Source organism: Corvus kubaryi, unplaced genomic scaffold (genome assembly GCF_017639235.1).
Source record: "Corvus kubaryi isolate FWS band 111438036 unplaced genomic scaffold, C.kubaryi_AGA036_p1.0 125, whole genome shotgun sequence".
Taxonomy (NCBI): domain Eukaryota; kingdom Metazoa; phylum Chordata; class Aves; order Passeriformes; family Corvidae; genus Corvus; species Corvus kubaryi.
In genome coordinates, this window is record NW_024580660.1 from 1,194,253 (window position 1) to 1,216,311 (window position 22,059).

The 22,059-nt window shown below is 41.3% G+C and overlaps 1 protein-coding gene across 12 annotated transcripts in view; it reads right to left on the reverse strand.

Moving 5' to 3' along the window:
• Nucleotides 1-22,059, reverse strand: part of NAV2 (neuron navigator 2) — a 366,859-nt gene that overhangs the window by 80,851 nt on the left and 263,949 nt on the right. For all 12 annotated transcript variants that reach the window (XM_042021454.1, XM_042021488.1, XM_042021482.1 and 9 more), the window contains 4 exons: nt 19,946-21,047; nt 16,581-16,693; nt 13,118-13,226; nt 10,942-11,337 (listed from right to left, as the gene is read on the reverse strand). In XM_042021454.1, coding sequence (XP_041877388.1) covers nt 10,942-11,337; nt 13,118-13,226; nt 16,581-16,693; nt 19,946-21,047 — 1,720 coding nt within the window. The remainder of the gene's footprint in view (nt 1-10,941; nt 11,338-13,117; nt 13,227-16,580; nt 16,694-19,945; nt 21,048-22,059) is intronic.

Genomic DNA, 22,059 nt, shown 5'->3' on the forward strand with positions numbered 1-22,059 from the left:
TACCACCACCAGTTCATCAGCTCATGTAGGTCTGCATGAGCAGCACCAACAGCTGAGTAAACAGACCATGAAGTTTTTCCCACACCTGAGACTGAAATAACTCCAGCAACTCCAGGACTACGGTCACTGTTTCCAGCACACTGCTGGACATGCAACATACCCCGCCGAGATAGAAGCTGACAGGACTGTATCTCCTCAATCCTTTAGCCACTCTTAGCAAATCAACAGCAGACCCCAGAATAACATCCAGATACTCAGGACACCTTCCTCTGGCTTAAGAAAGCACAGAGCTTTCTCCTTGATAGCGAGACACCGTCATCGACAGCGAGAAAGGAGAGATGCTCCAACGCTCTGAGCTGCAGGCAGCGGTGTCTCTGCTGGTGAGATCTCACTGTACACATGTGCTTTACCCAGCTCAAATTTGATTACTGCATTTATAAAAATGGGATGGTGAGCAGTTGGGAAGCCTTAGGTGGGAAGCCTTGCCCATTCCGCTGATTAGCACTGCAGTTCAGTGTATAAATCTGTACAGGGCCATCCCAGAAGCAACCCAGGAGTCTCTGTGGAGACAAAGATTGCCAAGCCTGTCAAGTCAGACACAGGAGTATTCCCCATTCAGCAAGTCTGTGGGGATTCTCCAAACTCATAAACAAAGACTGTAAAAAGCACGAGGAACAGTTGCACTGTAACATGTGGAATTCGCCTTAGGTCTGGCATTCTACCTTGTGTTTGACAGTTTATAAATATTTTATCATGGAAGAATATGTTTTTTCCTTAAGCTACTAAAATAAAGGGGAAGAAGAGAAAAGTCGAGCTTCAGACCATATTGTTATACAAACATGCAAAGAGGATTTTGCAAAAACATCTAATGCATGCACACTAACTGGTTTACTGCAGCTACTTGTCTGCACATGAAACAAGTTTCTGTGTGAATACTCTTTGCATGTGTGCTGGAAAAGGCAGCTTTTGGCTTTGCTGTCAGATTTCCGGCATATTGGTCCTTTGATAAAAAAGATCTGTTACCGTTGAAACAGATTGGTTTTCATACCTATCACTCAGAATATGTGGAAATAAATATAGTACTCTTATGAGTTAGCCATGCTGAAAACAATGCCTTTTCACCAGCATCGGCGTATCTCATCTTCTACACAGAAGCTCAGCAAGCTAAAAGATTAGAATAACACTGCAGTAGCACCAAACTGAAAACCAAGTCACATTTTCACATTTTCATTGGTTTCAACCACTGATAAATCTTACATGAGCCAATGGAAGCTGGATGGCTTTGGCACCTTTGACAACTAGATCATGACACTTTCCTAAACAAGCCCATGTGAAAAAGCACAGCCATAAATGATGACTTTTACCCCCCATACCAACAGGACAGGTTTCTTACATGCCAGAACAACACAGGACAGACTTTTGTATTTTGAAACAGGTTTGTGTAATCACAGTTTGAAAGCTTTATATCTTATTTGTATTTCATGCAATATCCTCTACCCAGGAATGTTTAATTCGGAAAAGATGCCAAAACCAATGATGCCTGAAGTCTTGCATGTAACAGAGAAGTGAAGGAAGAAGGAAAGGTACTAGCTTCTAAAGTCTGTGCAGAAAAATACATTTAAAATAAATCCGCTTTAAAATACATGGAAAAAAACCCTCTTTACTATCCATTGGTTAGTACAGAGGAGATTAAAAGTTACTGGTGCCACAAACCTCCAGCCATTGCTTTCTTTTCCCTCCTCTCCATCCCTTCAAACTTCCATTGTCTTGGCTTTAAGAAACTGTGAATACAGTTTCTTATGAATACATTATTATTGCTGCAGATTTTTGCTTTATGAGAAAGAAGAATATAATGAAGGCACATTTTTCTAAAGAAAATCTTCCAATGTTTTACTCAGGGGAAACAAGACCAGGAAATATTGCCCTGCATATAACTGTAACAGTACTCAAAGTTATTGGAATTTATTGTCCTATCACATCCACACAATATGGAACCCAATAAATATTGGCCTCTCCTCTACAATGGCACACTGCAGTCCAAACAAATGTACTAGGTTTAAGTGTAATTTATCTGACTTTGCACATTAAAAACCACGACAAATCTGCACTAAAAGCCTTCCTAGCTTCATGACTGCTAAGAATTCTGCAAGCACATTCAGTGCAAAACAAACAGGACTTAGAAGTATTTTTTATCTGCCCCCAAAGAAGAAGAAGTTTAAATATATGATCTGGGGAAAAGCATAGTATCCAGACTCTGACTAACAGAGACAGGTAAATTGTACAAAAAATTTAATCTCACAGATGCTTTATGAATGGTACCAACAGCCAGAGGGGAATGAGTGCCTTTAACGAAGCTGAATATAATAATGTTTAATGAATGGACAGTGAAACAGTAATGATGTTGGTTAAAAGGATTTTCTAATCTTTCCAGGAATTAATGTACAAATACTCATTGTTACAGTTTCGCTCTTCATCAGCAAGGAAAAATAAAATTTAACAAACTTCTGCCAATATGAAAAGACTTAGATTAAACAACAGCAGTATTATGCGTTTCTAACACACAATTAGGACTGCTAGCCCACTTTCTAGGTGACACTTTTTTCCTATTAGAAAGTGGCTGCCTGCTGTGCATTACAGGCGTAAAGTAATTTGCTTTGGACAACCTGGACCTATAAGCTTCTCTTTTCTTTAGCCAAATACACCTTTTCTGTGCCTCTGAAATTTTGAGTGCTGTAACAAGCCCTTCCAAGTGTAATATTTTTAGGGTATTTCTGATGCTGAAGTGATTTATTCCCCTTTCCTGAAAGGCACACTGAGGAAACAGGAATGGGTTATGCCAGGGATCAGCAAAATCCAGTGGTCTGAATCACTTGACTTCTGTCTGCACTCCCTACTTACTGATGGATACAGCCAGCCAGCAGCATGCTAACTTTCATGGTCTGACAACTCTACCACTTCATATATATTCATTTCACTCCTTAATGCATTAATATGAATTTTCCTAGTTTGAAAATAGATAGCCAAGGGAAAAGCATTCTTTACTTAAGGATTAGGAAGTGAAGGAGCAGCAGGTACATCAGCAACACAGAACAGACCGGGCAAGCCTACCCTGACCTGCTCAAGATCCTGTAGCTCCATAATCCCAATCCCACAAGCAGGAGAGCAGCTTGGGACCTGACTGGCAGCTCAGGTGCTTCTGCCTTCCTCTTGGTGCTTTGGATTACAGGTTGGTGTGGAAATAGCTGCCCAGGTGTCTCCTGGGCAGAGGACTTGCCCAGCAACCCAAGAGCTTGAAACTTAAAGCAGCAAAAAGCTTGGGGGAATTATTTCACGTATCAACATCTGCTTTGACACGTGAAGTGTTCTCTTATTGATGTGGCAGTAACACTGTTATCCTTAATGCTTTCCTTTAAATCTCTATTTTCACTAGGCTTCATCTGTCTCGTCATTACAGTCAGTTAAACGAGATCAAGAGGCTTAACGAGCTTTGAGTATCAAAGAACAACTCTAGCTTTGCCAGTTGCTAAAAACCCACAGCAGAGAATTCCCCAGTGGTGTTTCTGAAATATGCTGAATGGGATCAAAACCATCCTGTTATTGAAACTATGAGTACGTCCTAAATCTGACTTAAAAAGAAATGCTACCCTAACAGCTGGATGATGACAACTCCAAATTTCTCAGTTTGGTATGAATTTGATCTGTATTTTTCATCACAACACTGGCATCAGACCATACGGGCTTTTCCTATGTTTATATCCCCCAAAGTCTTTCCAATCACTCTTCCTGCCTGACTTGAATCAGTATTTGATCAGTACCTGATGTCTCTAACCAAAGGGTTGAACACTGTCTACAAGCCTGTGGCTGGTTTAAATTCCATTATTGATCCCTGTGAATTTCAACAAGAACACTCAGGAACAGGATTAGGTCCTGAGCTTTCAGGTAGGGACTCCTAATACAATGCCCAAATCCCTAATATTAGACCAAATGTTACAGTTCAGGTTCATAGAAGTGCAAACCTATTGCTCAATTCATAAAATTTAATTTATATTTAAGGTAGTCTATAATTTATGAATTAATAGGCTTTTACTAATAATCAGTAACTACTTACAATTAACAAACTAATGAATGAACTACAAATTGTTTTGCAGATGCTTAACCCAAACATGGAGTAAAACCTGAACAAATGACTTGCGGACTCAAAAATCCTTATCACTGCTGGAAAGGAGGAGATACCTGTTCCACTAACAGGTAAGACAGGAAAAATGAGATTATGCAAAACTTACTGAGTGTATATAAGTTTCACAGTTTATTTAGAGAAACCTCTCATGTGTAAATCACTAATAGCATTAATGATGCTGCTTATTCACACTGTTCAAACCAGTCTAGAAGCAAAACAAGTTCACCCCATTAACTACTTAATGCTCAGACCTTTTTCCATAGGGAAAAAAAAAAAAAGAGAAATCTGCAGAAATAAGTGGCTTCTGTGAAATCAATACTTTTCTATCTGTAGATGTATTAAAGCTGCCTGGCACATAAGTCGTTCAGAAGCCATCAGATAACAATTTTCGGGCACTGCTGTTTGAGGCTAAATTTTTTTCTGTCTTCTCAGCTTCAAGCAGCCTGCAGGCAAGGAATTCCAATGACAGTGTAGCCTGCTGCTCCTACACGTCCCCACATCCAGAACAACAACTTCTGACCGAGCTTTTGAAGAAACTGGTTTCCTGTGGAATGAGCAGTTTTAGATATTGGCAGTCAAAGAGAAGCTGTCAATATATAAAAGAATATTAGACTGAAAGAAAGTGCCTCTCACATGGCTGCACCCATTCCTGTTCCAGAGGACAGTCTCCAGTGTATGATCCTCTTTCCAACACTCAGTCCATCTGTCAGCCAAGGGCACCTTAACCTCAAATTCACCTTCACGTCAAGGAGGAGGCTGGCTCCACCATTGCTTTTAAAACTCTTTTTTAAATCTTGTCAGCCAAGACAGACTGGGCTGGAGTCAGACTGGAAAACAGCTGAGAGGTCAGTCCTTTCAGGTGTGCAAATGTCACTCTGGACCCCAAGGAAACACGGGTGGAAACTCATTACTGGAAAGAGGGCGACACTCACACCCACCAAGCACCACCACCACCAGGCTGCTGGCCTGAAGCCAGCTGAAGGCCCACCAGAATCAGGCAGTTGTTCAGTGGGGCTCTGCTCATGCCAATCTTGATTTCAATGCCTAAATTCTTTCTCAGAGTCCATTTCAATGAAAATCATAGAACTAAGCTATAGAATAAGTGATCCATTTTTTATCATCCTTTTCAATTCTGTTCAGGAGAGGAATGACCTGTGACCAAACAGGATTAAGGAGCTTCTCAGCAGCATCAGCAGCAGAGGAAGAGTAACTCCACAGCGACTGTGGATTATTTCCTCATGCCCACTCTTTTCCTGCAGATGATCCACATCGACACAGTGTGAATGGCTGCATCTCCCTCTACTGGTTAGCCCCGGACTGGGTCCCTATTTTGTCCTTTATAAACTGTCCCTTCGTTCAAATAACAACAACCTGTTGGCATTGATGCAGCAGTTCAAACACTGCTGAGGTGTTTATTACAGAAAAAAGCCCCAAATGGGATAACTATTAAATGGTATTTTGGTAACTGTTAGCAATAGGTCAAGTGTGTAGAAGTAACCAAAAATACCAAACACCACAACTATTGCATTCATTTTATTGATTAACACTGCATATAACCTAACATGGGTACTTTACCATTATACTGAAAAAAAAGCTGATGTCTAAGGTTATAACTCATAGGCCTACATTGTCTTCCTATGCTGAATCATACACTGCAAGAAAGGTTCTATGAGAGCGTGTTATCTGAGATATCACTTGATAAAACACTGTCTTATTGATGAAGCTGACACAAGAACTTATTATCAGATATCACTTGATAAAACACTGTCTTACTGATGAAGCTGACACAAGAACTACTCCTGAAGTGAATGCAGTATTTAAGAATATTTAAAACAATATATGAAATTAATAGTATTGAAAATGCTTGTGCAATATCCTACTCATGTCTCCTGCAAAGAACTGTAAGTACAGTTCTTGGAATAAGAATGCTGTCTTTATTTAAACACTGCCAGATTTTTTTCTTTTCATTCTTACAGCACCAAGACTAGTGTCTATGACTTTAAATCCAAATTTAGTTTCAACCTTGTTTGATACAAAGGCAGAAGTCAATGTTTCCTTATCCCTTTTCATGAAAGTCAAACGTTTGACTTGCTTGCCCAACCCCTTCATTATATGTGTTAATTTTCCATTTACCATATATAGATACCATTCTGCAATGTTGAAAAGATCAAATGTAGAAGTATTCTGCCATAGCAAGACAAAAGACAGTTCAAATAAACACTCTGCTCACACACAGAAGAAAAATAAAATAAACCTCCTAGTTAGCCTTAGTCATGTTGAAGTGCTAGAGCCATAAAAGGAATGCAGTTTCACCCATCCACTGTATTTAGATGAAACCTTATTACTAAAACCGTATCATTTAAAGAGCAGTGTCCAGTAAATGACTAATACACTGTAACTCAGAGCGTACAGAAAAAACAGAGTGGGAACAACTATGGAAAGAAATAGGTCAGAAAAGCCTATAGACAGAGCACTGAATCCATGCACAGGGCACACACGTGCTCACTCAGCCCAGGATGGGCTCAGCCACTCCTGATTTCCAGCCAGTCATGAGTTACCTGGAGCAGCAACCACTCCTGCTGCACACAGCTTAGAAAGAACGAGTTTCTCTTGCCTACTGTTACCAATAACAAATTCTCATTAGCAAACTGCAGAGTCCTCCTCCTCCTCCTGTGAAACCTCGGCCCTAGTGAAGGTCTGTTACACCACCTATGATCCTGACATCTGAAGAAAATGCGTCACTGTCTGACCAGTAAATAGCACAAAACCAAGAAACGGAGCTGCCAGAATCCTACAAATACCAACAACACTTCAACATTCAGTGAAATCAGTCCTCAATTTCAGCTCTATTTTGCCTCCCAACAGATGTAATTCGTGAGCCTACTTCAGAACTCTATTTCAATGATGGTTTTGGTCCATGAAGGGCACAGTGCTTCTTGGGTGAGTTTGAGACCTGAGCAGAAGCAGGAGCAAAGCCTGATTCCCCAGTCCTGGGGAAAGTGGCCTGTTCTCCCTTTTAGCATGCTTCCTCCACGTTCCAAATTCAACTGCTTCCAGTGCTAGTAGAAAGATCCCCAGGGAGCATAAAGGTGTGAATAAACAAGAAGGAATCATAACCCCATGAGGACTGTGCATGCAAACACATTAAGAGGTTGTTTAAACAGACATGTGGAATGGGAATATATCACCAACAAATCATCAAATATGGGCAAGTTAATAAAATGGTAAAATGTATCCCCCCAACAATAAGCACTGCACCTACAGGAGGTGGCGGCAAGGAGAATTTTAGCACAGTGCCCCTGACCAGTGTTGGAACACAGCTGGAACAGCCATGCTTCGGCAAAAAATGATTTTGACAAAGGTGTGTTTGCAGACCCAAAGCCACTTCCTGAGAAAACTTGTGACCAGTACTAATCAGTGTATCCACGCTGTTAATTCTGCACAGAAAGCCACACACTTAAGGTAATGAAAACAGGGACAGAGGATTAATTACATGAAAATAATTACAAAAGGCACTTTTTTTTGACCAACAGCCCTGTTGCTGCATTCCAGTAAGAGATAAAAAGGAAATTAACTCCACATCTCATTAGAGAGAACTGGGGCTAAGGAGACAAAAAAAGGGTAGGAATGTGTGTGTTAGTAGCCAGAAAGAGACTGAAGTGGACAAAAACCTTCTGAACAAACACAAAAATCCATGAGAATTAACATGCCCACCTGGGACAATCTTTGGGGTAGAAAGGTAAAACAACTCTGGGCTCTGAGGTGCCACTTTCCAACGAGGCTCTGAGCCTTCAGCTCAGCCAGTCACCAAAGTGAGTGGGCTGAGGGCTCACTCCCCACCTCACACAAATCCTACCCCTGTTGCTTCATCACTGGGTTATGTTTTAGACCTTGCAATAAGGCAACTTCTTACCTTTGATCCACCCCCTGGAAACTTGCTTAGTTTAAGAGCTGCTCTCTGTCCCTTTGGCAAAGATACTCTTCCTAAGCCTAAGAAAGCAATCCCAGTGTCTGCCAGAGCTCTGCTTGAGCAGACTCATTAGGGGAGGCCAAACGAAACTTCCCATGACCCAGTGTGTTTCAGAGAAAGCACCAGGATCACAGGGCTAAACTAGTTTTTCTTGGCTATTGGATTTATTTTGGCTGTAACAAATATTTTGGCTTCCTTCCCTATCAGTTTGCCAATGAAAACACAGATTCAAGGTTTTCAGACTCCAGGATTGTAGCAATTCTGAAAAATGACAAAGTGAAACACATACCAGCTAATAAAGAGCTATTCATGCTCTAAATACCCTCTTGTGCTGCTCTCCACATAGTGCAGCTCAGCTTCTGGAAATGTTGAGCCTGTTTGCCCTCCCATTGATCTTGGTGATTTGTTCTGCAGCAAGTCACATGGAGGCTTTCTTTACAAGCAACCTCTCTGATTTCTAAGCAGTTTATTATTCCTCTCCCACAAAAACACAGTGCCATCCTCTTTCTGTACTATTTGAACTAAACAGACATTGGGGAACGTAACTTATGGAACAGGCTGCCAAACATCTGTTCACACTGGAGATGGCAACCCAGTGTCATTAGGTGTCATCAAAGGTGTCACCCTTATTTTTTTATCCTTCTCCATTAATATTGGAATGCTGTTATTGCAATTTAATACTGCAATATTCCCTTCTCAGGGAATCCACTCACATGATTACCCTGCACAGATTGCAACCCCAATGTTGTGGAGCTGCTTGCAGCAATGTTCCCTCCAATTGCTCAGCGGTACAGCAAGGAGAGGACCCCCAAACTGCCCATCTCCAAACCCTGTCCACAACCTGGAAATGGAGCTGGATCTCTCCAGCAATGGACTGACCTACAATACCAATTCAGTCCTTGGAACTTAGTCAATGACTCCAACGGTGCTATATAAATCGATAAACCAACTCACACTATTTAACAAAACAGACTTTTGTAGCTAAAAGCAAAAGATGTGGAAAAGAAAAAGATACTTGTACACACTTCTTGTCCTAAGGACCTTAAATTGAGATCTCATTCATCAGTATCTGGCTGTTACATGAGTAAAAACAGAAAAGTACCTGACTCTTTTAAAAACTAGTGGAAAAAAGGATCAGATACTGAGTTAAAGATCTCCCAACACTCAAGGCCAGGAGTTAGGTGGGGTGGAGTATATGACTCTTCTGCTATGTTAATCCTTCTTGGTATATAACTCACTGCTTTGGTGACAGGGGCACCAAGTGGCAAAACCATTTCATTACCCGGAATCTAAACACCACTCTTGTACTTTCAGACTATGGAGACCCCATTTTTTACATTGCAGGATGACCAGACACAGAAAACAAAATGATACACAGAGATGAGTGAAGGCACAGATTTCTCTGGCAATATTATTCATATATTCGACAGCTTTTCTATTCTTTCCTTTTCCTCAACCTGGAATCTGAATTTCATACACTAAGTAAAGATCTGCAAAGACTGGGGCTCCTCTATGAGAAGCAGAAGCCTGAGCTGACACAGTTCTGCCAGGGATAATTCTCAACTACCACTCAAGGTGTTTTATGGAAACCATGGTGCTACTTAGAATTTACTTTCCTCACTTCCAGACTAAAACTACAGCCACAAATTTGAATAGAATTCATAGTCCAGAGGAAAAGCAGTAACTGTTACTACAATAAACATTACAAAATCCAGGTGTAAGTTGATTTATTGAGGCAAACACAAGGCACTTTAGTGATTTGATGCATTATTAATGCAGCAACAGCTACTGGTGTTTTATCTGAAACAGAATTTTATACTGGTTTTTGCATCAGCTACTTTACTATAGGTTTCCCTAATGAAGCATTAAAAAGAAAGTGTTTGACTTTTCAAAAAGTGTGAAAATATCCAAATATTCATAACGGACAGAATTAATGGAGATTTCCAGATGGTGTAACTTCACTGGTTAAGTTAATGACAAAGCAGCAGCTGGATTCCAGTAAGAGACACTACATCTTCCAAAAAAGCCAACACCACTAGAAATGTCACTAATAAAAAAAATTACAAGAAAGCAAGGGATGCAAGATGGCCAGAGAGGGCTGCCACAAAGAAAGAAAGAAAGAGAAAAAAAAAAAGTGCACCATTTAATTCTCAAAGATCAGTTTTCAGTTTTAACATCAATCCACTGCTAATGTACTTGAGCTAAGTAAAAATGACTGGTTTATAGCAGGAACTGCAAATAGACGAATTGAATACTGACTTTGGAGCAAAAAACAAATGCTTTTCCATTCAAGGGAGAGATAAAATGCTGATGTAAAACCTTGCTAATAATTGTCTATCACTTCATATTTCTGCACACTGACTTGTTCTTTACACCTTCTGTAGCATGAACAAGAAGTTTTACCTAACACAGAGAGGCAAACTCATTTCCTTCCAGTGAGCTGGCCCCTCACAGTTTTGCCTCAGACCGCAGAAGAGTTCAGCCAAGTACAGCACGTGCCTCACTCCCTCCATCTGCTGGGCACGAATGAATGTTGCAGCCACAATGAGCCTTGACTCAGGAAAACGTTTCATCACGTGCAAGGATCTCTTCCTATCTAGGGATATTTTCTTAACATGCACTTAAAACTTCAGTTTTCTTAAAATCCCTCTGTGATGATGCGCTGTCTCTCCAAAGGCTTATTAAAATGAGCAGAACATCTTTGGTGTTGGCTTTTTTCATTTCCCCAAGTAACCGTGGAAACACAGCGCCACAAACAGCACGGAAGGATCACGTGAGTGAGGCATTAACTCACCCGCTGGTGATGTCGTCAGCCCTGATGTTCTTGCCCAGCACGTCGCCGTCGCTCATGTAGCCGGTGGCGTCCATGGCGATGCCCTCGAGGTCGATGTCGTCGCCGGCCTTGTCGGCGATGTCCACGTGGCAGACGCTGCTGCCGCGCGTGGCCAGCTGCCGCCGCAGCGGCGCCGAGTACAGGTAGCGCCCGGCGCCCGGCTCGGCGCTGATGAAGCGGCTGGCGTTCCCGCGGGGAGGGTACCCGTTCCCCATGGACGGCGCGTCACCGGCCTGCAGCCGGGGGCTGGACTGGCCCAGTCGCCAGGACAGCGGCGTCGGCCGGCCCGTCAGGCTGAGGATGCTGCGGCCGCTGATCTCGGTGGTGACGTTGGTGTCAAACGTGGTCTCCAATGTGCTTGAAAGGAGAGATGCACTGCATCAAATGGGGCTCTTACATGGAATGCTGTGAGATTTCAGGTGCTTCCGAGGCCCTGAACGCTCACCAAGTTACAGACTGTACAGAACAGCAATAGCAATTTACTGCTGTAACACTTGGGGAGATCCTTTCTTTTCATTTTTCAGGTCCTCCCCCATATTCCCAGAGACTCTTGCACCCAGGCCACCAGGTGCTCTATACACACATGAGAAGACTTAAGCAGGAACTTTTTAATGGATTATCCACAGTATCAAAGCGTAACTTTCTCATCTTCAAGCACATATAACTGCATTACACTGTGGCTTTGCCAGTCTAGGTGAGGGAGTGGGATAATAAGCTGACGAAAGGAAAACCTGCTGAAGTACTATTTTTCTGAGATATTTCCTTTTATTGTCTGCATTCATGAAATTCTAACTCTGGAGATGTTTCCAGCACCAAGATGGAAGCTATTTCTACACCATGGAGAGGATTAAATGAAAAAAAGTAAGAAGAAGGACCAAAAAAAATTTTTTGTCAAAATATATTTTGCGTATTAACAAACCAATAATGAACTATGAATTGCTTTGAAGATGTTCAAACCCAAACCCAGAAAAAACAATAAATTACTCATATAACTCATAACTCGTGAGTTATGTATATATTTAAAAATATTGGTAAAATTTATATGTGGAACCCTAAAAATCGGACTACACCATGAGTTTTCAGGTGATGTATACAGATTGCAAGACTACACCCTGAATACTCATAGCTGAGTTGCAGCTAATTTATTTGCAGCTAATCCATAGCTGCAGCTTCTCTTACCCACATGAACTCTTTTCCTTTCCTACTCAATTAAGTGCCACTTTTTTTTATTTACTGTGGATATTAGTAAAAATAAACAGCACTGTACCATTCTCAATATAATGTTACATGTAAACTGCAAAAACCTTTGTATCTCTGGTTATAATAATTAAACCATAAAGACCTCTTCCATTAATTGAAACTTGCAAAGAAAAATAGCTTTGGGAGTTCATCTTTGCAAGCTCTGCTTCAGTTTTAGACACAACGCCAAAACACAAAGTGCTCCCCCAATAAACTCATTTAGGGCTGGGGTAGGTAAGGCCCCAAGCATTAGGTAGGACCCCAGTCTCATTAGGGTCTTAATAGCTTATTCTCCCTAACATCCTGTTCAACACTGAAAAGATCAAACTCACATAATGTTTAAATGTAGTAGCAATCTTTGTTTATTGACAGCATATTTTAAATATTGCTGAAGATTTCCAAATGCTGCTTTACAAAGAAAAAGCAGTTGCATACAGGGGACGACTAAAAATATTAGAAAAATTTGTTTGTCCAAAGTTTGGTCAGGAATTTAAGTGATGCACTTGATAATGTGGGTGAAGCACAGTTCACCTCTTATTTAAACAAAATATTACACACAGGGGGAGAGAGGTGCAATGCACTGAAGTTACTCAACAGTAAGAAGAAACATTTCAAACTGTAACTTATATTCAAACATCACCTCACACATTTAACAAGAAGTGATTATTCTTGACTTTTGAGTCAATACGCAACCCATCCCATCAATTCCTCATCATACATCTCAATAACCAGCAAACATTATTCAAATTCTGTGCATTAAAGACAAAAATGACAAGATCAGTATCTCCCATTGTCAGTGTTAATCATTTTTCTAAGGATGCAAGCCAGCCAGGTGTAAGAGATGTAAAGGAAGAGCACAGTGGTTCCCATTTCCATATAAACACAGTGGTGCCCTCACCTGTGGGTGACCTGGGTTCCCCGTAAACTGGACATGGTTTCCTCCAGGTTCTGCCGAAGGTCAGCGATGTTCTTCACCGTTCGCAACCGCCGAGTCTCCGGATCCTCTCCTACAGGGAAAATAAGCCCTGAGTAAGGACCAGGCAGGAAATAGCACAGAACTGAGCTGTCACCTATGTCTGAATCTGACTCTAATGCATTTTTTCACTGACTTTCTAAGCTGGTTAGGATTGAGATTCCATTCCCCTCAGCAGGCACCTGCTGTCATCACATCCGGACTGAAACGAGCTCTGCAGGGTTACCTTCACTGCACAGGCTGCCTTTGAGATGCTGCTGTATTGTCATTTCCCACATGACCCAGTTTAAATTCTGGTTAACTTTCAACCTCATTAGAATATACACTCCATTAATACTACCCTTTCCATCTCATGTATTGACATAATTAACATTAACCTGACACAGGCAATTTCTCCAATGCTGTATTTTGACTACATCTTCTTTGTCCTGTTTCACACAGATCTCATTCTACAGTAACAGCTTCCCATAAATTAAACTCTGTTGATGGGGTGCTCCATGCTGAGTGATATTTCAGGTAAAATAACAAGAGGTTTTGCTTGTCAACATCACAACACAGTTACTGTTCCTAAAATATGCTACATGACACAAAGTTGGGGGGTGACTTAGTTTTCATGGCATCTAGAAATCCTGTTCTTTAAACACTTTGTTCTAAAACACATTCATGTCCTGCTCTTTTAAAGTAGAGTTTATGTACACAAAAAGAAGTCTTCCTACTGCCTCAGCATAATTTCATTTTACCAAATTAATAATTTAATTAGTACATCAGCATAATTTATTTACATGCTCTCAGCTGTCAATTCAGAAACACTTTGGTTGCTACCTCAGCTGAGCCTTATGGAGTTAAACCCTCTAAGTGGCTGAAGAGAAGTGAATTTCTAGTAGTGCCAGCGTATTCTTTGTAAGCTGAAAGCTGGAACAGAAAACCTCCAAAAAACTGTCACAAAGCTTCTGTTGGGCACAGAAGGAAATAATTTCATTCTAAAGGGTTTACAACTCACTACTAAAGAAAATACTACAGTAAATGTAAAACTTTTCACATTTTGTATCAGCCTTCTCTGTAGAAGTGATGTGTTCTTGAACTGCCAGGATGCTGGTCACCCACACGATTGCAAGTTTAGATGGATATCTATATATTACACACACCAGAAGTGTGAAAAACCAGATAAAAAAGCTGTTGCTGGAACTTTCTACAGTCTCTGCTTTAAATTTCATGTTTCGAAAAGGTGCCGGGTTGGTGGCACAGAAAAACCCACTCACACACTGTTGCCTACAAAGCAGCAGTGGTACAAACTACTGACCCAAGTGCTTCGTTCCCATGCTAGCATTTTTCTTTCAATCAGTCTCTACTCTCTGGGAAATCATCTCCCTGAGTTACAATTCACTTAAGCCAGAGGGTCAAACAATTACGGTCTGGCTGGACTGGAAACATCCACCTAACAAGAATGATTACTTTAGCCAGAGGGTCTCTGGGACAGAAAACATTTTCTATACTCATGGATCTACAAATTTTTGCAGTAAAAACCATAAAATATTTATAAGCCTTTAGCTTAACAAAGGTCACAGTGCTCTTTTACAGATCATTTCTCTCATCGATGTGAAGGCAAATGGTAGGTAACTTCTTGGGAAAACACACAGGAGACAAACTAGTTTCTACTGAGATCGCTCTTCTGCCTAAATTGATACCAAATTCTCACTTAAATGACATTCCACTGCTTAAACTCTAAGTATACTTAATAGACAGATATTGGATGGTTAGCCCCTAGAGCTTAATTCTGAGATCACTTAGCTCCTCATGAGCAGGCAGCATCCTTAAACAATTCTGTTTCCATTTTCCCCTACCTATGCTCTCTTTTGTTTTATATGTGCTTTTAAATTAACAGCATCAATGGCTGCTATGCAGGGAGAGAAGATATCTGTGCCTTATTTATTCTAATTCATTTGGGCTGAGGGACTATTTTGTTTAGTTTGTTCTGTTTCCCCCAAGGCCCCTTTATGGATGCTGCTGTCGGGTCTGGCTGTGCACAGCTGGGGTTTGCATCTCCCTTGTTTGAGGCTGTCAGCTGTCTTCCGCCTTTGGATCCCAAAACTTTCATATTCTAGTTGAGTAATAGTTTGTATTTACATAACATCTGTCATTAAAAACTGAAGACCTTTTGTGATCCAGAAACACTTCTCAGTCTGCAGGCTGAAATACATCCAGCCCAGACAATATGATGATTAAGAGGTAATGCTGGAAAAGTTTAAGCAGCTGGACACTGTTTCCTACTTGGAACTCTCATATTTAAATATAAGCCCAAAAATGTTCTCAAGGATTTTATCCCTTGTGCCTTTTATTTGCCTTTTAAGTACTTAATCCACCTATATATAACTTGTACACACAGATATGCTCACTTAGGCATTCCTGCAGCCCTTTTCCTCACCAGTGACTCTGCCTCTAACCTTTGCCATCAGCACACAGGTGAAAAGGCAGCACTGACAGAATGTGCAATGCAGTATGGAATTAATCTCACTGTGACACTTTTAGCCACATCACTTCTCCAAGGAGGGCATTTGGTTTCAAACCCCACATGAAACTGGGGGACACCAAGACTAAGTAGATGAAAAAACCTGAGATATTCTACAGATGAGGTATCCTGCAATAGCACACAGTAAGCAAAGTCATAGATATTGCTGAAATGGGGACAGGAGGAGATCAGACTGTGACTTTAAAAACACATTTTAGATCACATTAGTAGTATCTAATAGATTCTAACAGAATATGGTTGATGAAAATCACTGTTATTAAATTTTTTTGCTAACTAGCATATACTTCTTACAGTAGCAGGAATTCCAGATAAATATATGAGGTACTTTCTAATTTAGACTGCTCATATTCTAGCTACAACCAGTTTCAGCTTCTGTGTGCTGGACACAGTAAAGTGTAGTTGGATTGTGGTGCCTTATTGCTGCAAAGGCTTTTTCTCAAATTGATCAGATGCATGTGAGTGATACTGAGATTCCTCCAAACCAAAACATCAAGGAAATGAACACAATCTCTTCCATAAGCTCCAAAACAAAGTTTTTAAAGGAAAACAAAAAATATTAAATGCCTGGGAATTCTTAGGATCTTTATAATAGTTTAATCCTAAAAAATGCCGCATGTCTCCTAGAAAAACATTAAGTAGGCAGAATTCCTAATGATTTCAAGAAATTTGGGGAGCACACCACTGTGCTGAACTTAAGCATCTAGAGTTCCAATCATTAACACCTGGTTTTCATTGCAGTGAAAAGAGCTGAAAGAAATACAGTTATTAAGAACTAAAGCATCAGGAATAAAACCAACTTTCTCTAGCCTGTTCTCATTTAACCAGACCACAGCCAGTAACAGGTCATGCTGCAAGACATACCTGAGAGGTCCTCGAGGGCAGGCTGGGCAGTTTTGACATAGAGAGCAGAATCCATGCTGACCCCTCCTGTGCTGGCCTCGGCTGTCATGTTCCCTTCATTGTCTGTCTGAGATCTGGAAGGCAAAACAACACAAAGATGTGCAGCCACTCTCCATCCAAAGTATCTCAAGTACAACAACAAGGCGAGTGCATCAGCCACTCTGTCCCACTCTCCAGAACAGACCAGCAGACTGATTTTACATAATTCATTAGTCCCATGTTGAATTACATCCTAGAAATGGAAACAAGCACTCAGCTGTAAAAAATAAAAAATTCATAGTTGAAGATAGGCTTCCCAGCTCATCAGACGGGGTCTTAAGACACTTGGATTTCCAGATGTATTTTAATTATCGATAACATCAATTGTTGTGGCTAATCTGATCCTCTCCAATAAAGTCTGTATTGCACAAAGATAAAGCAGGTAGCATGTGATGGCATGTTACACTCCTGCTAGGTTCCCTTCAACATCACTTGTATTTTAAAAGAAATGACTGGGCAAAACCAACTTCAAATTCCAATTTATTGTCTGGTATTACGGCTGCCAGGTAATGAAAGGTGATGTATGGATCTACTGTCAGATTTGAGTAAGATATTGGGAATCATTTCACTTTACTAATTGTGCTGTGTTTTGCTCATAGAGCCACACCAACAAGCAGCTGGAAGTTCTCCTGCCCCAAGGGTAAGTGCTGTAAAAAAGTGAAGACACAGTGGGGAATTATTATTGCAATACTCTTAATTTCACTTGACCCTTGTAGCAGGATGCTCTGCCTGGAGTGGGGGTGAAACAACTGGAACAGTGCCCTGTTTACAGAGCTGTCTGTGGTGAAAGGAGAAGGGATCTCTTGCTGGTTTTGGTGTTGAATAATGCTGAAACCAGCCTGACCCGTCAATCCCAAATCCCAGCCTCCTGACAGAGAGGTGAAGATGTGGCAGACCTGGTAAAGTACCTGATAAAGGAACCAACAGTGATACCACTGAGAAGTAAAGATGCTGAGCTGACACAGCTGGCCAGGAGACACATGACTCACACTCTATCCTATAAAATCCCAATCCCACTGTTTAGCAGCAAGGTCTTCTAACACACCCCTCCTTGGAGTGCGTGCAGGGACTCCTCCCTTGAGTGGGGACATCCTGCAGGGTGAGCAAAAGGGATCTGCCCATGGCCATTGGTATGGATGAGTAACATCAATCTCTACTGAATAATTGCTTTTGCTAACTTTAATATAATTCCTTTGATATTGCTTCAAAAATAGTGCATTATACTGTACTAGTAATCACAGCTGCCTTTACTGTGTAGTAAATAATTCTGATTGAGAACTTTTAGTCTAATCATTGTCAAAATAAATCACTTATTTTTATATAAATATATCCGGTTTGTCATCCTTAATCCTACAGGACAGTTGAGTTACATGAAGTTTAATTACACCTGTATAATCTTTTAGACATGAACAAAATTGACCAAGTCTGGGGTTAAGCCTGGATCCAGCTGTATTCAGACTCCTTTCTGAGAAGGAGTTTAGAAAGCAAGGGGGTCCTTTCTGCACCTCCTGACTCAACGGGAGGGCTTCTCTAATAAACTTTGTCTGAAGCTCCCATTCTGCCCATGACAACACTATACAAAACACAGAATAATTTCTTATGTCTTTTGCTTTAAAAAAAACCCATCAAACCCAAACAAAAAGTCTACAGGCAGCTGAAAAATACAGATTAAACAAACCTTAACTGACATCAGAAAAAACCTGAGCCTTCTACTGCAATGCACTAACAAGTGCATTTTGCAGATTCAAATAATGTCTGGATAGTAAATATAATAATGTGTTATGTGTGCCTTGCAAACCATTATGATCTGACTTTTCTCTCCTTTTAAAACTAACATGATCACAGAGTTTGGCCTTTTTTCCCTCCAATGCTGAAAAGTAAACACTGTTTTTCAATTTTCCAGCTGCCAACAGGTAGTTTCATTCCTGGTTTTGGTAAAAGGTCAAATAAATACTGTGTAGAGTTTATCAGTATGTTTAGATTATAGAAAATGTATGGATTGCATCTGCTTTTACACTTTACAGGATGGTATCTGTGTTCAGACAAAGATCAATACCAGCAATGAGAGGACATTGTAGTTATCTGATAAACTAAACAACCCATCTCCAAAAATTTCTGCTTCCCAGGTCCCCTGGCATTTTACTCTACAGGGGAGAATTCTCAAAGGGGCCAGAAGACTCAAGGGTTGCTCTTCCCATTCTGCATTCCTACACAGGCCTTTGGCACCCCTCTCCTTCAGGTTCATTCCACTGACATTCATTCTTATTAAAAAATGTGACCAACCACTTTTTATGCTACGTCTGCCAAGAGATCCGAGGCAAAAATGTGTACAGTAGAGCTGAAAAAACTAGGGGACAGGGCAACAAAGATGACCAAAGATCATGAACAGGATCTCCACAAGTAAAAACTAAAGAGGCTAGGGTACCTTAGCCTAGAAAAGACACATCTTAAGGAAGGGAAGGGGGTGATAAAGGTCTTTCAGATCATGACCAGCAAGAAGATGATGCAGACAGAGCAAACACCTGCATCCTCTTCCTGCGAAAGAGCTAAGCAATGTCAAAAAACCCTCAAGAGATGGCTGTCCAAACCAAAAATCCCACCCTCTGAGAAACTTCTTGTGTCCCAGTCATGCTGTGTCCTTAGGAATCTCCGCTACTGATTTCCCTCTTGTTACATTTCCCTCTGTACCCTCTACTGCCATTATCAAACAGAAGGTGCTTCAAACAGAAAATGGACTAGAGAGAGGTTAGCTGTCACTTCATTTGGCTGCTCTTTTGCTTACCTCAGGGTTAACACATACAACACCACAGACTTGTTGTCTGGCCTTACTTAAACTAAGGGATTTTTATTTTAATAATTTTTTTTTTTTAATTTTCAATTCCTGCTTAGAATGAGGCAGCTCCACCACTGTCAGGCACAATGAAGAGTGCGTCTTGGTGTTGCTACAACTTTCAAAGCTATGATGCGCAAAACAAACCTGATACGTGTTCCTGTACCCTTTGGAAGAGCAGCATCTGGTCAAGAAGGTGTTCAGCCATCTTTCCTGCTAGCAGGGTCAGATACAACAATAATTCCCCCTCCTGTCTATCATAACTTCTCATACACCTTAGTCTGACAGCCTTCACCATCAGTTTTGTGAAAACGCACAAATTGCCTACACTCTTAAAGCAAGAAACTTCTCCGTGATGAGGCATTTACCTTGCTGCTTCACTCCCCTGGAAGAGTGTCCACAATGACCCTTCTGGGCGCCCCGTTCCCCACAGCCCCTGGCAAGGTGTGTCCCGTACCTGTACATGAAGGGCGCGACGGTGGCGGTGTTGGGGTGGCTGTATTGCTGCTGGGGATGAGGTAGCTGCACACTCACGGTGTTGCTCCCCGTGGTGTGGGTCGTCACCGCGGGCCCGTTCACAGCCTGGCTGCTGCTGCTGCTGTGGAGGCCCCCGACGCCCTTCCCTTCGGAGGAGGCCAGGCTGGAGGAGGAGCTGGAATGACGGCTGTCCAGCTGGGACTTCTGATGCGACAGCCCCGAGCCGGCTTTCCCGCCACGGCTCCTCTCGCCTTCCTTTGCAGGAACAGGGGCACTTGAGGATTTCCCTGTGGTGTTTTTCATTCCTGGTTTTGGTATTCCACTGTGCGAAGGGGCAGAGGCCTCCTTCTTGGCACTGCTCAGCTTCCCTCCTTTAGGGATAAAGCTTGCGATCTTGGAGGACTTTTTTGGCATCTCTGTTGTTGCTGTTAATGCTGTCTGTTCTTCTTTAGGTTCCTCCTTCAGGTCCAGCTTCTCGGTGATGGATGTTCTCTTTGTAATGTCTTTACTTTTATCCTTTTCTTTCTCTTTTTGTTTCTCTTTCTCCTTCTCATTACCCTTTGGAGAACTTTTCTTATTAGTCAGTGCGCGGCTGAAAGTCCTTTGTGCAATTCCCTTGAGTGCAATTTTGGGGCTGCTGGACATCGATCCTGGGTTGTTCACATTCTGATTGGTGGCATCGATTTCTTCACTCTCCTCGAAGCTGAGAAGCGTCTCCAGCTTTTCACAGCTGTTGTCCCGAGACCCCGGGCACTCCAGCGTTGTCCCTCCTGCTTTGGAACCTCCTTTGCTGTTGAAGAGTTTTAGTTTTTCCAGCATGGATTTCTGACCGTTGGGAGCTGTTTTGGCAATTTCCGAGGGTGGCTTTGGAGGTTCCACTGCTGGCTGCTTTACGGATAACATGGAAGACGTCGCTGTGTGCTTGGCACTGAGGGACTTGCTGCGCCAAGGTTTAATAGCAGAGCTGGGCTGAGGGATGGCTGAGGAGTTATTGCAAGGAACAGCACTGCCGCAGCTTTGAACTGAGGATGAGACATTTTCATTCATTCCTGTGGGCTGGGAGGCTGTGCTGTCTGCAGGCTCTGGAAAAAAAACACAGAAAACAACCCAAAAAAACAACACAGTAGTACCTGGTATTAGAGTTACTATGAGATTCTTTCTGTAATGAAACATCAAGAATTTCACACTGATAACATAAAAAAGACACATCAGTATTTTCAAAATCAGTGAAACTTAGAAAAAACAAAAACCAGTTTTATTTTCCTACCCAGCAGAACAGCAACAAGCTCCTAGTGTATAATTTACATTTACTTGCTGTTTCAAGAAAAAGAAGGAAGAAAAAGAATCTCTTCCAATTCAAACCAAAATGTGTTCTGCAATGTGTTCTCCCTTATTAAGTCCACAATACTTTTTCATTAGCAAAAACACAGCACTATTTTATAACTAAGGGTTCCCTCTGCTCTTGGCAAAATACTTGCTGTCCAAGTTCAATTCTTAGAAAAACCTCAAACATATTTAAAAATGCAGGAGTAAGGAAAAAAGTAAAACTAAAGTCCTTTCATTTATGGGGGGTGGGGGTGGTGAGATCTTCACATGCAAAGATAGAAGAAAACTCCATGTTCAAAAATAAAACCAATTGCATTCTTTTGTAAAGAACTTAAATTAAGTACCACCAATTATCCTAATCCAGCTGTGAGAGAAACCTGTGGCAGTATCTGTACAGCCCTCCCCCTGCAGAGAAAATGAATCTTTTATTTAGTTAGTTCCTCCTAATGTTATTTGTTCTTGTTAAGAAATTAGTTCCGAGCTTAAAGAGAGCTTGAAAAATCACACTCACCTACCAGTGGCCACTTCTCCTCTGAATCAGTTTCTCTTTGCAGAGTTTCCCTTCTGGAGATGTTACTCTCTCAATTATCACAAATATGTTTTCTGTTAAACTGCTCATGTTTCCAATTAAATTTTGTCATCTGTGTCTGTTCGCCTGCCCAGCAGCCTGCTGGGGATTAACGGCTCTTACCTATATTTCCCTGCTCTCTAGCACTAAAGTAAACTGTGTACAGAGCTGCATTTTTTTTAATTCAAAAATCAACAGCA